The following is a 14341-nucleotide window of genomic DNA, read 5'->3' on the forward strand; positions in this document are numbered from 1 at the left end:
ATTAGTTTGAAAAACGAAGTCTGGTTTTGGCCGCTTGATCTGGTCCAATCCAATATATATATTTGCGTAGTTTCAGATGGCATTTCGTACATGCGTATTTTGACCAAGAACTGCGTGGTTGGTAGCCTACACAAAATGGGTGCAGGTTGGCAGGTCTGTATAAGCGTGCGTCGGGAGCGCAGTACCGGTTTGTGTAGTTCCTAAGCGTACGAAACGTACACAGCGTTGTACCTTGTACTTGTCGTGGGTCAATCGTGCTGCTGATATTATATTTTATGAGTCATATATGTCATGAGTACCGCATACCAATAGCTAACTGGTTCCCGACTTGTAACTAAAAATATCGCTTATTCAAAATCTCCCCATTAATTTTCACCTTTGACAAATTTCCGGGAAAACGAGGGGAGTGGCCCCTTTTTCCACTTTCACTTTCACAAGCTCTTCAATCCGCCTATTTATGGAATCATTCGACAGTGGTATGGTCTTCAGTTTATCCGCAGCAGATTGATCCAGCACCTCTCTGACCATGTCATCGGCTGCAGGTAAGATAAGGTCTTCTGCAGTGGTGTGGGGCTTCTTGGACTTTGCAATACAGTGAGCTACGTGGTAAGATGCACGGAGTGCCAGCTCTTGCTTCGAACATGAAGACGTTATGCACACATCCGCGACCCACTCGAAATGGCCCCACGACCCATTTTTGGGGCGCGACCCACCAGTTGAGAACCACGGTACTAGTGTAACGTAAATCATAGTAAACTACAGTTTAATATAGACTATTGTGTAGTTAAATTATTTTTTTACTGTAATTAAGTACATCCTCTAATTACCGGTAAGTGTTGTTGTACACATTGTACCACTGTTTCAGCTTGGTGGTGTACCAGGTTACCAGTTCTTGTGTTGCGACATCTTGTGATCACAGATGATTTTAAAATATAAAATTCCGCAATTGTTAGTGCGTCATCGAAGCTGAATTAGCCGCTTTATATGTATGCAAAATTGCAAAATGCCAGTAAATTGTCTGCCAATATGGACGTCATTGTTTCTTGTACTTGCCTTGCCGTCAGGAGCCGGAGCTAGGTACACTGCGGACTGGAAGAGTCTTGATTCGAGACCGCTGCCAACCTGGTTCGATGAAGCCAAATTTGGGATTATAATTCATTGGGGAGTTTACGCGGTGCCCGGATTCGGCAGTGAATGGTTTTGGTGGCACTGGCAAGGCGATCCGAAACGGAGCCATGTGGAATTCATGAAGAAAAACTACCCTCCAGGATTCACTTACCAACAGTTTGCTCCTGACTTCCGTGCACAGTTTTTCGATCCAGACCAATGGGCTGAACTCTTCGAGGCTTCGGGTGCCAAGTAAGTAGTTGACCTAAAAATAATGAGAATATCACGATAAAATGTAGTTAGTCTAGCTATTTAGTCCTACGTATCGTTACTTAATATGTGGGTCTAAAGGGAATTGACTTTGCTCTGTCTCAGTGAAATGTAGCTTACTGAAACTGGATTTAACGTTGAACATTTGCAGGTGTTAACACATTCGGCACTGAAGGCATCGTTGATTTTATAGTTCAGTAGCTTATTACATAAATGAGAGTTTGAGTGAGAACTGATCTGCCTGATCAAAAGCGCTTAAAATTAATTTGAAATAGGCATTCATTCTTTGTAACATAAAAGTTGGTCATAACTGGTATTAAGTGGGTAAATCATCCCTCATTACACATTACAAGTGTCTAATTAAAATCAGCAGCTTGTTACACAGCAGGAATAATGACTGGAATGAAAAATGGTCTACCCAGGGAGGCCACAATACCGAGTTTGGGAACCCCTGTTGTAATAATTTCATCTAAGTGCCGAAGAGCCTAAATGTAATGCTATTTTGCTTGTTTTCTTTTACTGATGATTTGAGAAGACTGTTATTTATACTGTGAAATCATCAGTAAACATCCCCCGGTAAGTGTTGGTTTGGCCACTTTCAGGTATGTGGTTCTAACGTCCAAGCACTATGATGGCTTCACAACGTGGGGCTCCCCACACTCCTGGAGCTGGAACTCTGTGGACACGGGTCCTCACAGGGACCTGGTGGGGGACCTGGGAGTCGCTGTACGAAAAAGGTACAGTGTTAACGGTTTCCAAAGGCCAGAGATCTTAATGATTCATTGTCACTGAAAAGCGTATTCACTTACTTCATGGGTGTCAGACTCCAATTTCTTAATGAGACCAGGCACCTCTTTCTGAAGGCATATATTGACAGTTGATTATAAGGAAACTCTTTAAATGTATCTGTGTACACTCTGCATCCATATCTGCGGTCTCCAGAATTTGAGTTTGACACCCCTGACCTCTTTGTAAAATATGCAATGCAATGCAAGGGATCATATTATAGATTTGCAGTTTGAGAACTGAGCTATTTCGCAAAAGTTTATGATGTTGTTAGCTAGCTGGTGTATTATTAAACAGTTCACATAACATATTGAATTGCTTATGTTTTTAAAGTGATATTAAAATGTAACATTTCATTTTCTATGATTATTGGAATCTGATAAGAAAATTATGTTCTGCAATATCTTTTTCCTAGGTCCCTACGCTATGGCATATATAACTCCCTATTTGAATGGTTCCACCCTCTTTACCTGTCTGATAAAAAATCGGGCTTTAAAACACAGGAGTTTGTATTCAACAAGGTTCTACCAGAACTTCATGAAGTTGTTACCAGGTAACTGCTTCACACATTGGCCTTCTGGTGTGTCATGTGCCACAAAAATTGTAAAAGTAAATCACCTCACTAAAGTGGATTAATCTGTCATATTTCACTGTTGTATCTTTGTGTACTGTAGTTTATGAATGCTACACCATGTTTATGTGTCTAATGACTGACTCTGTACCATGATCCAAGGTTTGAATAGCAGTGCTAAACCTGCAACATCAGCACATTACTTTTTGTATTATTGGCTTTGAAAGAGGAGGAAGTAAGCAGCTTTTCTGAGCTGTCATGTTTACTGTCTTCTAGGTACAAGCCAGACCTGATTTGGACATATGGGAACTCGGAAGCACCAGACTCTTACTGGACTTCCACTGAGTTCCTGGCCTGGCTCTACAATGACAGCCCTGTCAAGGTGTGTACTGATGAACATAGGTCATGTGCACATACAGTGAAAATAAGAAAAGGCTATAGCTGCAAGCAACAAATATGGCAGCCAAGCACACATGGCTGCAATGATGCCAGCTTGTTTGTGCCAAGTTTACCGTCCGCCCATGTCACTAATAAGTCTGAAAGTCCTTGTTTTGTATGTTTTTTGTTAAACTTGTACACCCTGCAAAAAATGTATTAGTTGGTTTTAAAGTTACAGTGCCCCCCTTGATGACCATTTGCAAATTGGTACCAAGAATCGGATGTCCATATGAAATTCAGCAGCATGATATGGTGTATTAGAGGGATTTTTTAATACAGAAAAATACTTTACTGTCACTGGCTCACGACAGTCACTTCAAGACAGCAACCCTTAGGGCACAGAAAGGAACAATGATTTTTAAATATTTGTTCAATGTGAAAGTACTACCATACTGCTTTTATATGGGTATCAATATCTGTTTGAAGCCTTCATTTGATTGTCAGTATTTCAGGGAGGTTTTCTTTCAGTGAATGAATGTGTGATGCATCAAACAGTCCAGGAAACGTTTTTAACTGTTTTTTAAAAACAAAAGTGGAGAAATATCCAATATGGCTGACTGGGTTCTTGAGAATTATTTCATTGTGGAGTGATGGATGTATGGACAGTTATGTGTCTCTAGGACATGTGGCAGAAGTAATTATTTTTTACAAAAGTTGTGCAATGTGATCTACTTACAATATCGTCTGACCAGTTGGAGAGAAAGTTGGCTGTTTTGGGCAAGGCTCTACCGTTATATAAATTTAATAAAAATCAGGTATAGCTCGGCTTGCTCCTGGAACAATCCCTGGTCCTCAATGTCCGACATGCTCAAGTGACTTGACAATCTACTGTTTGGGTGTGATGCTTGGTCTGCAGACAGAAATGAACCTTGGCACATGGTGCAGATTAATTCTCATCAGTGCAGCGTTTGCTCTCCCATGGTCAGGGAACCCACTGTGAGTAAATTTATTAGTGTAAAACTACATTTGAATACTAATTGCTTCACTTTGCTGCCAGATTAAACAGAAATAGCTTGTGGCAAAAATCCAGACAGAAGCACGGGTGTAGTCACTGGAAAAAATGAAGAAAATACACAAAAAACAAAATCTGCAAGCATTGCTCTATTGGATGGTACAGTAATAGCGGCTAGCATGTGCTATAGGGGTGGAGAAAGGGGAAGGAGGTCTCTGGCCCTGTAGATGCTCTGATCCTCAGGGCACAGCTCTGAGGCTTTGATAAAAATGCCCCTCCCACAGGATTCGGTGGTAACCAATGACGAGTGGGGGGCCGGCTGCAGCGGCAATCACGGAGGGTACTACAGCTATCAGCATAGGTTCAGCTCGGGACAGCCGTCCAAACACAAGTGGGAGAAGCAGACCCTTGTGGACACCTTGTCCTGGGGCTATCGGAGGAATATGAGGCTGAATGAGCTGCGGGACCTGCCCAGTATTATACAGGTGAGAACTGGGGGGCGGAGCCCAAAACCACCTGACAAAGACTGTTCTCTTGCCTATCTCTCTTATCACTCCAAATGAGTTTTTGACTGTTCCATATTGAGTTTAAATCAGTGCATGCATAAATTATGAACGTTCTCACTAGAAAATGTCATAAATGCAAATTTAAGGCATTATAATCTGATGTCCTCAGCACGAGTTCATTCAGCTGCAACAGATCAACTGCAAATATGCTTTGTTATTCCAAAATTTCTCCTTGGGTTTTTCTTCACAAATCTTAGTGTCTTTCAATGGAGTTAATGAAACCCTGGTTTCAGTAAATGAGAACTGTACAGCTCAGTGGTCTCGTCATGCCGTTCCTACCAGGACCTGGTTCACACTGTGGCCTACGGGGGAAACTTCCTGCTGAATGTGGCCCCCACGGCAGAGGGGGCGATCCCGCCGGTGTTCGAGGAGCGCTTGCGGGGTTTGGGCGACTGGCTGAAGGTCAATGGGGAGGCGGTGTATGCTTCCCGACCATGGAGGGCACAGAGTGATGAGAACTCCACCCAGACCGTGTGGTAAGAGTCCCGCTACCAGCACTACCAGCATGCCTAATGTACGCAGCTCTATGATGTGCAGGGTATTTGAGTAGAATTATTAAAAGTGCAAGTCTTGCATGTATTTGTGGCTTATGGGTCGAGTGATGGTTACTTTTGGATTGAAACGTTTAGGATTGCAGTGTTGAAAAAGTCTGTGTACCCAGAGGAGGACGCATGGTTTAGCTGTTCATTGTCTTTTTTAATGCTCTTGCCTTTATCTTGAGGTAGCTGACCCCTCACTGAAGCTTGTGAGCTAGAGTCTTTGTAGATAAACTTAGCGTGCGTTTGTGTTTTCCGTCTTTCACAGGTATACCTCGAAGGGCTCCCAAGTTTACGCTTTCTTCCTTGTCCGACCGTCAGAATCCTGGCTGAAGTTAGCCAAGCCAATAACGTCGCCCTCTACAAAGGTAAGCACAGCTGTGCTGGTGTGTCCCAGTCTGTAACCACCGTGTCTGCATGGCTCTCTCAACGTAGGCTGCCCTGCTAATCGATGTCGCATTCCGTTGGCAAGGGAAATACACTGACCTTTTCCAGATTGTTTTCATTGGGTACATTTGAGGTGCACAATACCTTTTATACTGATTATGTGGACTGAAAGAATACTGTATGCTTTAAAGATGCCATTTCAGAGCAGCCAGCCAGCAGCTCAGTAGTTGCGGTCTCGTCAGAGGCAGTTTGTGAAAATTAAAACGTTTTGTTTGGTGATACTCATTTGAGCATCCCGGAGCAATACAAAAAGACCCTCTGTGCATTTTTTGCTTTGTCTCTTTCCTCCAAAATCATCGTTGAGCTCATTGAATGGCAGACATCTAGCAACAGGAATACATTGAGCAGTCAATGTGAATCCTGTCAGTGATGTCACAACCTAGCTTGTGCCAAGATGGCTGTGCCCTTGTGCAAAAAAAAACAAACATTTTATTTTTAGTTTTCTGGCTCATGCCTGTCGATTTCAGATTTGAATGCAGGGCCATTCTTATCTAAGGTAAAAAGCAAATGAACCAAAGCCATTGGAACATTCTCGAGAGCTTCTGTTCTCTTTTAAACCTTGCTTTCATGACTGAGAACCACTGTTTCCCTGTTGTGCACAGGTGACGTTATTGGGGTACTCTGGACCGCTGAACTGGTCTGCCCTGCAGCCCAGTGGCCTGAAGGTGGAGCTGCCTCTCAAGCCTTTTGTGAACGGCCATGGGTGGACGCTGAGGCTCGATGGCGTCAAGTGAAGCTCTTGTGCTTTAAAAATGGAATTTTATATCAAGTTTAATCTACCAAGGTTTCCATGATAAGAAAAACATGAAACATCAATTCACTTAATCTGCTTCATGCAAGTTAATTCTATTTTTTTACTATTTTTGTATGTATTTTTATAACAAAGAAATAAAAATGTTTGAGTTACTGTGTTGCCTTGTTTGGTCTCATCGAGAAAAGTCCCAAATGCATTTAGTCTTACACTGCAACAAAGAAAACATTTGTAGAAACTCGTCTCTGAGGCAAACATAAAAAAATGGTTTTATTTTGCGCCAGAAGCTTAAAGTAGCTTAATTTTGTGGCTGTGTTTTCCTTATGGAGCTCAGTTGATGTTTTTCATTGAAAAAAATATGCAGATGTCGTTTATGTAGACGAGCAGAAATAAAGTGATTCCAGAACCTTCTGAATAACTGAAAAGCTCTTTCTCTGCACATTCTCTGCACCTGCACAACTTATTTTCATCTCACCTAAGACTGAGAGGCTCTGCAGATTTAAACAGTGTTATTTTTAAAATTGCCGATGGCTTGACTGTCAAAACACCAGATTAAAAATAGTAAATTGAAAAAAAAAAATACATTTACTGTCTGAAGTGCTGTTTCAGCCAGTTAGTGGCTGTCAAAAATCAGCATCCTTGAAAAAATTAATCTCAAAGATCTTCAGGATGAATGCACCACAACAGGAAAACAGCTTCATTGATGAATACACCTGTCTTTGGTGTGGACCTGTTCCATCTCTGCTTCTGTCCTATAGGAGCTGGTCCTCAGACTGCTGTGCATTACTCATGTCTCCTTAGCATTCAAAGCATTTAAACTGAGGGAAAGTGAAACAAGGACATGGAATGGGAGCTTGCTAATACTTAAGGTTCTGTCATGCAGCCTTTGTAACACAAAATGATTCCTGCAATTTCTTCAGCTGCCAAGATCCTTTATATGACAAAAATAATAAAAGGCTTGGCTATCAGTGATATTATCTTTTAGGCAATTAAATAATTTTTCTCTACCTTTCTCCAAAGACACAATAAAGAGACCCATGATGGTAACAGTGGGTACCCACCACCATGGACATGGTATCGCCTACTATGCAGTTATTTGCTGGTGTTACAGGTATTGGGCATTTTAAATTATTGTGGAGTAACGGGGAGATTGTTGGCTCATGAACATTCCCTCCATCTCAGCCAGTGAAGTATCTCACTTGGAAAGCAAGGCCCCTATCCTGGGGGTTTCTGTGTTGGCTTTCCAGTGTTCCTTAAAATCTCATTCACTCTTGGAACTGCAGGAATTCCAGTTGGGGCACTTGGGAAAAAATATGCTTTACAGTGACCAATCACCACCTTTCTCTGTCAATAAAACATAATGCTTGTAGATGAATGCACTGAGTACAAACTAGCCATGTTCAGGCCTGATTTATAGACATCTGATAGATCTAGCAAAATAATTTCCCTGAGCTATACTTTGTTATCAATTCCCCCTTGGGTAGTTTTAATTTACCGTAATAAAGTTAAAATAGTTTACGTGGGCCAAGTAAGGGCAGGTCGGATAAAGTTTATTCCCCAAAGAAGGACCCTTATGCATTTCTTACATTTTCTGTCTGGGTGCAAAACGTAGTTGAGCGAGGAAGGAATCAATCGACAGTCGACAGATAACTGATTATCTGTCCTGGCTTCCAAATGACCGCTTTTTGGTTGCTGAGAGCAAAAGCGATTGCTTTCTAAAATGCTGATGAATTGTGTGCAGTTTCACACCCTGACAAACTTCTACCTCGCTCCCTCAGAAGACCTCTGGCTGTCACTCAAACTGATGACAGGCGGCTTGTACATTATAAGGCCAGTAACCTGATGGTTTGAGTCCTGGGTGATACATTGCATTTGTGCCATTTTAAAGTGCTTTGCTGTTGTAAATATTCAGCCGCATGAATGTAACCAGCATTCCAGCCATCAGTCATTTTCAATAATAATAATAATAAAGGCGGCACGGTGGTGCAGTGGGTAGCACTGTCACCTAACAGCAAGAAGGTCATGGTTTCGAATCTGGCCTGGGTCTTTGTGTGGAGTGTGCATGTTCTCCTCGTGTCCGTGTGGGTTTCCTCCGGGTACTCCGGTTCCCTCTAACAGTCCAAAGACATGCAGGTAGGCTAATTGGAGACTCTAAATTGCCCATAGGTATGATTGTATGAGCGAATAGTGAGTGAATGGTGTGTGTGCCCTGCGATAGATTGGTGTCCTGTCCAGGGTGTATTCCTGCCTCTCGCCAATGCACGCTGGGATAGGCTCCAGCACCCCCCCCCCCCCCCCGCCCCCCGACCCTGCTCACGATAAACGGGTATAGATAATGGATGGATGGATGGATAACAAAAAAAACAAGGAAGCGGGCAAAAGAAACACAAAGGGACTCCAAACTTTTTTCTCGCTAAAAATAGCTTTATAATAATAATTAGAAAATGTTAACAACGTCAAGTGTTACATTCTGTGTTAGGTAAACCACGTCACAGTGTGCCATCTCTCTGGTTTTTGCGCTAGTAGACACTGACCTGTACACGTCCATGAACAAGAAAACAATGACTTAAACAGAATCAATGATTGAATTACACTTTGATTGTGTTGTGATCCTCATTCACTACTTTTTCTTTAGCTATTTCTTTTTCTCTGCTCTTTGACGTCACTATTGCTATTAGTTTGAGCAATTCAGCCTTGATTCAACCAGTAGACAAGAGAAGAATATTTTCAGAGTCGAAACATTGGCACATTAACAACTACCAAGTAAAAAATAAATAGAGAGGAATCAAACCAGCATAAGTAAAAGGGAAATCAACTGGATTGGTCAATCTGATGTTGAAATCGTTCTCAGGGAGTCAATCGCAGAGTCAGGAAATATGAGAGAGGAAAATGTGTTGCTGCGTTAACCAAACATTCATTAAAAAAATGTCTGTCCCCCTTTGGGATGGATCTGGAGGCTAATTCTTTTCTGACTAACAATTTTTCTCGATATGTAAGACCGAAGTTGATCCAGGGGCTCAGTGATGACATATGGCAGCCCTCTTGTGAGTCTTCCTCAGGTTAACCTGGAATAAAACTCCTCTGCCTGGAAGCAGCCATGCAGCTGTTTGAAGATGGAGCAGAGAGTTCGTGCTCTCCCTTTTCACAGCATCATCCCAACAATGGCAGGTGCTCTTCCAACCCTTGCCCTTTAGTAGCAGCAATATAAAAAGCAATCCTCCAACACACATGTTCTTTTTATACATTACAGACTCACCCTTGAATACAGAATAAGGTTATTAATACTGATAATTGAAATAACACTTTTCATAATGACTGATAGTATTGATAATAATCGTAATAACAGTACATATTCATATTAATAATACTAAATTCCATTTCAACAGAGATATTTACATGATAAAAGTGAGGAATTGTGTGTGTGTGTGTGTAGGGTAAATGTTATTACACAGTAATTACTTTGGAGTATGTGACCCATGTAATTTCCAGTGTTTAGGTATCTCTGCAGCCTGTAAATGAGGGAGGTCAAGATCACAGTGCAGTAATTATATATGATCAAATTATTCTCATCAGCACTAGGGCACAATTACTGCCCACTTAGAATACCATTTACAACAGGCATGGTTCTCCTAAGAGCCGTTAAATGAGGGTGTTGATTTTGGTGCACGGGTTCTAATGCAAGCTACACAGTCATAGCGTTGACCTTTATTTCAAACAAAAACAAAAACAAAAACATTGGAAGAAGAGACCTCAATAGGATTTTGAAAAAGTTACTACCAGAGGAGAAGCCAGATCTTTATAGTTTCATTCATTCTCCATTAGCTCCCTATCCATCTACGTCAGGGGAGGAACAAACTTCATGGAAATGTAGAAGTGTACAGTGAGGCCAGAGTTGGTATTTAGCCTAGAGTTCCACCAATTATTAAGCACTTATGTACTGGTTGTGCAAAGACCTGTCACACAAGAGCTGTCAAGGCTTATCAAGTGTTTCAAATGAACTTGGTCTCAGCTCATTTCTGATCAATTGGTCAGTCAGCAGCTATATTGTATGATGTATGACAAACTCATACGTTGACCAGGGGGTCTAGTTAAAGGCTAATAGTGCTTGTGTAAGTAAATACCGACACCCCCCAGGGTTAAAGATACACTGCAGTTCCCCCACACCCCCGAGGGATTCAGATTAAATATTGTAGATGCGAGAGAAAAGACATAAGACAATAAACGCAAGCATGGTACCTCATGCCTCAAGTGACCTGACTGTTTCAGTCTTCACATCCATGTGACCGTTTTTGTTTTTCACATGAAAAGCACTTGTGGGTCCTTTAGTTGAAACTCTTGTCTTACAGTGAGTTCATTCCGAAACAATATTGATCTGATGGTGACAAGTCCTTAATATTCAAGGAACAGTACTGGCAAAGTATTGTGCTTATACAACTGCAGCATCAGTTATTATTATACACTTTCACATAGGCTTAAGTATAGAATGCATTATATATATTATTTCTGGCATGAAATAGGAGATGTCGCACCTATGAAAGCTTGTATCGCTGTAGAATCTTTGCGAAAGAATCTCAGCAGTGTAGCACATTGATACTGAATTATACGTCAAGTTCACAGAGGTAAAGCGTTTTTTCAAAGTTTTACCATTCACTGTTATGTTATGGATCCTTGAACAGGCCCTTGGGGGACCCCACATATTCGTAAGTTGATTTGGCTGCTTGAGCATGCAGTACAAGGAGTCTTCTCGTCAGTCTTGAATCAAATTGCAAGCAGGAAGGGAGAACTGGTGTATTCAGAGGACTTTTATCATAATTTTTACTAGCTTGACAAACAAGTTATGTTTATAGCATTGGCCAAATAGGATAGAGCCATGTTACTGTATATATATTCACAACAGGGCAGGATGACAAAAACAATTGTGGCCACAAACTACAATTTATTGTAGCCATCGTACAAAAAGCATGCACAATAAATAGCTAGATCTGAGAGATGTCTGATACAAAAGCCAAGTTGACAAGGTATTTCTGTGTGTGTGTGTCTTTGTATACGTGGATTCATGTTTCAAGTCTCACAACAAGGCTTTTAATACAGTAAAATATTTTTTCTATTTAAAAATCTCTAAATATTGTTAATCTATGTACATATTTGTTCTGCCACAATATAAGTTATTATAGTCATATGAAATAAGCCGCACGCATTGCTGTCCTCAGGCACGTGTTGTCAGTTGTGTAGAAAACAAACAAAAATCCCGGTGCATACTACAGGTAGTAAGTCACAAGGGCGATGGCCTCCCTGCTCATTTTCCATCTCTTTTGGGGATGTGATGTATCACAACCATGAGACACAGAAAGAGTGAGCCAGAAAGAGGACAGGAAGCATAAAGCAGAGAGCACATTTGGCGACTGTGATCGGCACAGTTTAACCCTGTGAACCTGGACAACCGCACTACTGAAATATACCCATCCGCCCAAAAGAGAAAGCCGAGCTCCTCTCTTGCATGCCTGAATCATGATATGCCATCGAATAAGGACTGCTTCACTTGGCTAATGTTATATTACATATGTCTCTGTGATGTTTAATAATGTTTAATAATCTTTATACATATATAATCATATATTTTATACTAATCTAAAAAATGTAGATAACAATATAAAATATACATCTCCCATTAAAATACTCCATTTGAGCTTCAGTTTCAAATTTATAAAAGACATCCCAGTTTTTCATGCAAATAATTCTTTTTCTTTTCCAAAAAAATTGCTCTGGGACTACAGTAGTTGTTCTTTGCTATAATGTACTCTGTCCACAAGAGGGCAGGTGCTGACAAAGAGAACTGTGGCAATAAAAAAACCGCTTGAAATCACTGCATGGGATTTCAAAGATAGTGGTTAGATTTTTTGGCATATCCCAAAAGATATAACTATACCCCACAGTGATATGAGGAAAGCATTTCCAGGGATTTTTTCCCTTGTCAACGCAGTATTATATTTATAATTAGGTTTTCGTGGCGCATTTGAAAAAAAAGCCAATACACCAAAAGTATTTCCAAAGCAAAACATGCACCCATTCGCAAAATCACCAGCACAGCTACTTGTACCATTCTTCATGACTTTTATGGATGCAGAAATTTAAAACTGGTCTGAATAAAGACCAGAAAATTAGGGGTGCATTGTCAAGATCACAAATTTTCAGCTTTCGAACATTACCAAACAAGACAGCCGGCAAGGGGAAAAAGCAACAAACAAAAAGACACTCCTTTCCCCTTTACCTGTTCAATTGCTGAAGACCAGAGTAATGGAAAGCTTACTGTGACACAAATCGGTACAAATGGATACCGTTCTACATTTTCCTAAGATTGCTGTTTAAGCTACATCACTGCATGACTAACCCCAGAGCATTTCTCAGTGGTCACTAAATAGCCAGCACGAAGCTGAGATATCAGAAACAAGGCCTTTTTCTGACAGTCTTCCTTTGTTGGAGGTTTTTAGGAGATGCCACTTCCTGATTTCTTTTCTTTTCTTTGTAAACTACATAAAACAGCAAGAGTCCAAATTGCAGTGTGAAAAAGGCATTGGAGAAAACACAAAGTGAAAACAAAGCGAATGTTGTCTGTACTCTCAGGGATGTCCTCGTGGTGCACTGGTCAGGGGGAGCTGAGCTGAAATACTGCACTTGGTTGAGGCAGGCCTGAGCGTCAATGGCGAGTCTTATAGTCGTGGCGTGATTTGGCCACCGGAGGGCGCAATCATTTCACAGTGAGAGGGAAGTCACAGCAGGAGGTAAAACCAATAATCATTGTCACCAAAAGGAAACAAAATTTTAAAAAAATAAAGCCTTGCCACATTTTTAGTCTGACTTGCTAAGTTCTCTTTGTAAACGTGATCACGCACAAGAACAGTAATCTCTGTTCCTTCAAACGGTTGGCAAATTTAACTTCACTTTCTGTTCTCCCATAAGTCCACCATCTAATACACAGATAATGAGGTTCTGCTGGTGCAGCTCTGTTCTCTCTGAAGGTGACACTTATGTGGATTGAAAAAAAAATGCTACTTCCTGGTTTTAAATGCAGTGTGCAAATTTATCAAACAAACAAACAAAAAATGATCCTATATTGTTTTGTCCAGGATTGATCAGAAATGAAAATATGAGCCCTCTTGTCAGGTTCTCTTTAACCCTCTCAGCTGTACATGATTGAAAGTGGCAAAGGGGGAGTGTGCCTTTGTCACCCTATCCTGTTCTTTGTAGGTTGGGGTTGGGGGTTCGGGGGAGGGGCTGAGCCTGGTGCCCGGGTGTCGGGGCGGGGCGGGGCGGGGCGGCTCACAGCCGAGTCTGGGCCTCGGGGATGTAGATCTCGATGCTGTCGGCGCTCTCCGTGGCGGAGTTCTGTCGGAAGGAGGCGGCCCGCTTGGCCTGGAGCAGCCTCCTCCGCGCCTCCTGCCGCTGCCGGTCGCCCAGGTCCAGAGACTTCTCCCGCAGGGGCAGGGCCCGCCCACCACGGGTCACCACCAACACCCCACCTCCCCCGGCCCCGCCCCCTCCAGTACTCACACCTTCAACCCTGCCCACACTCAGACCTCCTGTTGACTTCTTTGGTAAAAGGGGAGGAGGCTTCTTTTCCTCCTGTTGGAAGTGGGGGGGGGGGGGGGGGGGGGGGGAGGAGGGGTGCCGTTGGGTAGATGTGTTTGGTGGAACAAAAGCAGACCAGATGCAAATCATGGAGGATAATAATAAGAAAGAAACAAAAAAAGGAAAGTCATTGACAAAATGATCATTTACAAATGAAGACAGAGAATCGATATTTGGAGGGTGACACAGGATATGAAAAAGAGAGAGAGGGGGAGGAGAACGCAGGAGGCAAACAGAAAAGAAGCATTAGTTCAGTTTTTGGTGCTGCACTAATTTCCAGTTATAGGAACA

At 41.8% G+C, this 14341-nt stretch overlaps 2 protein-coding genes across 3 annotated transcripts in view; one reads left to right on the top strand and one right to left on the bottom strand.

Annotated features, from left to right (window-relative positions):
• LOC118233480 (tissue alpha-L-fucosidase-like) lies at positions 1-6836 on the top strand. Its single transcript, XM_035429277.1, has 9 exons — positions 1-542; positions 1065-1359; positions 1980-2114; positions 2579-2716; positions 3011-3116; positions 4409-4609; positions 4973-5166; positions 5495-5594; positions 6276-6836. The coding sequence occupies exons 1-9, from the start codon at positions 527-529 to the stop codon at positions 6405-6407; spliced, it is 1317 nt and encodes a 438-aa protein (XP_035285168.1). The 5' UTR covers positions 1-526; the 3' UTR covers positions 6408-6836.
• A 4386-nt stretch (positions 6837-11222) lies between these two features.
• Positions 11223-14341, bottom strand: part of dlgap3 (discs, large (Drosophila) homolog-associated protein 3) — a 115497-nt gene continuing 112378 nt past the window's right edge. For both annotated transcript variants that reach the window (XM_035427846.1, XM_035427845.1), the window contains one exon: positions 11223-14044. In XM_035427846.1, the coding sequence (XP_035283737.1) occupies positions 13742-14044 (303 nt within the window). In that variant the 3' untranslated portion in view covers positions 11223-13741. The remainder of the gene's footprint in view (positions 14045-14341) is intronic.

Source organism: Anguilla anguilla, chromosome 8 (assembly GCF_013347855.1).
Source record: "Anguilla anguilla isolate fAngAng1 chromosome 8, fAngAng1.pri, whole genome shotgun sequence".
Classification (NCBI taxonomy): Eukaryota; Metazoa; Chordata; class Actinopteri; order Anguilliformes; family Anguillidae; genus Anguilla; species Anguilla anguilla.

Bases quoted from the DNA above. Each gene is read 5' to 3' on its own strand.
- LOC118233480 (XM_035429277.1), top strand. The intron at 2,717-3,010 runs GTAACTGCTTCA...ACTGTCTTCTAG, and splicing joins CTTCATGAAGTTGTTACCAG to GTACAAGCCAGACCTGATTT. The intron at 4,610-4,972 runs GTGAGAACTGGG...CGTTCCTACCAG, and splicing joins ACCTGCCCAGTATTATACAG to GACCTGGTTCACACTGTGGC.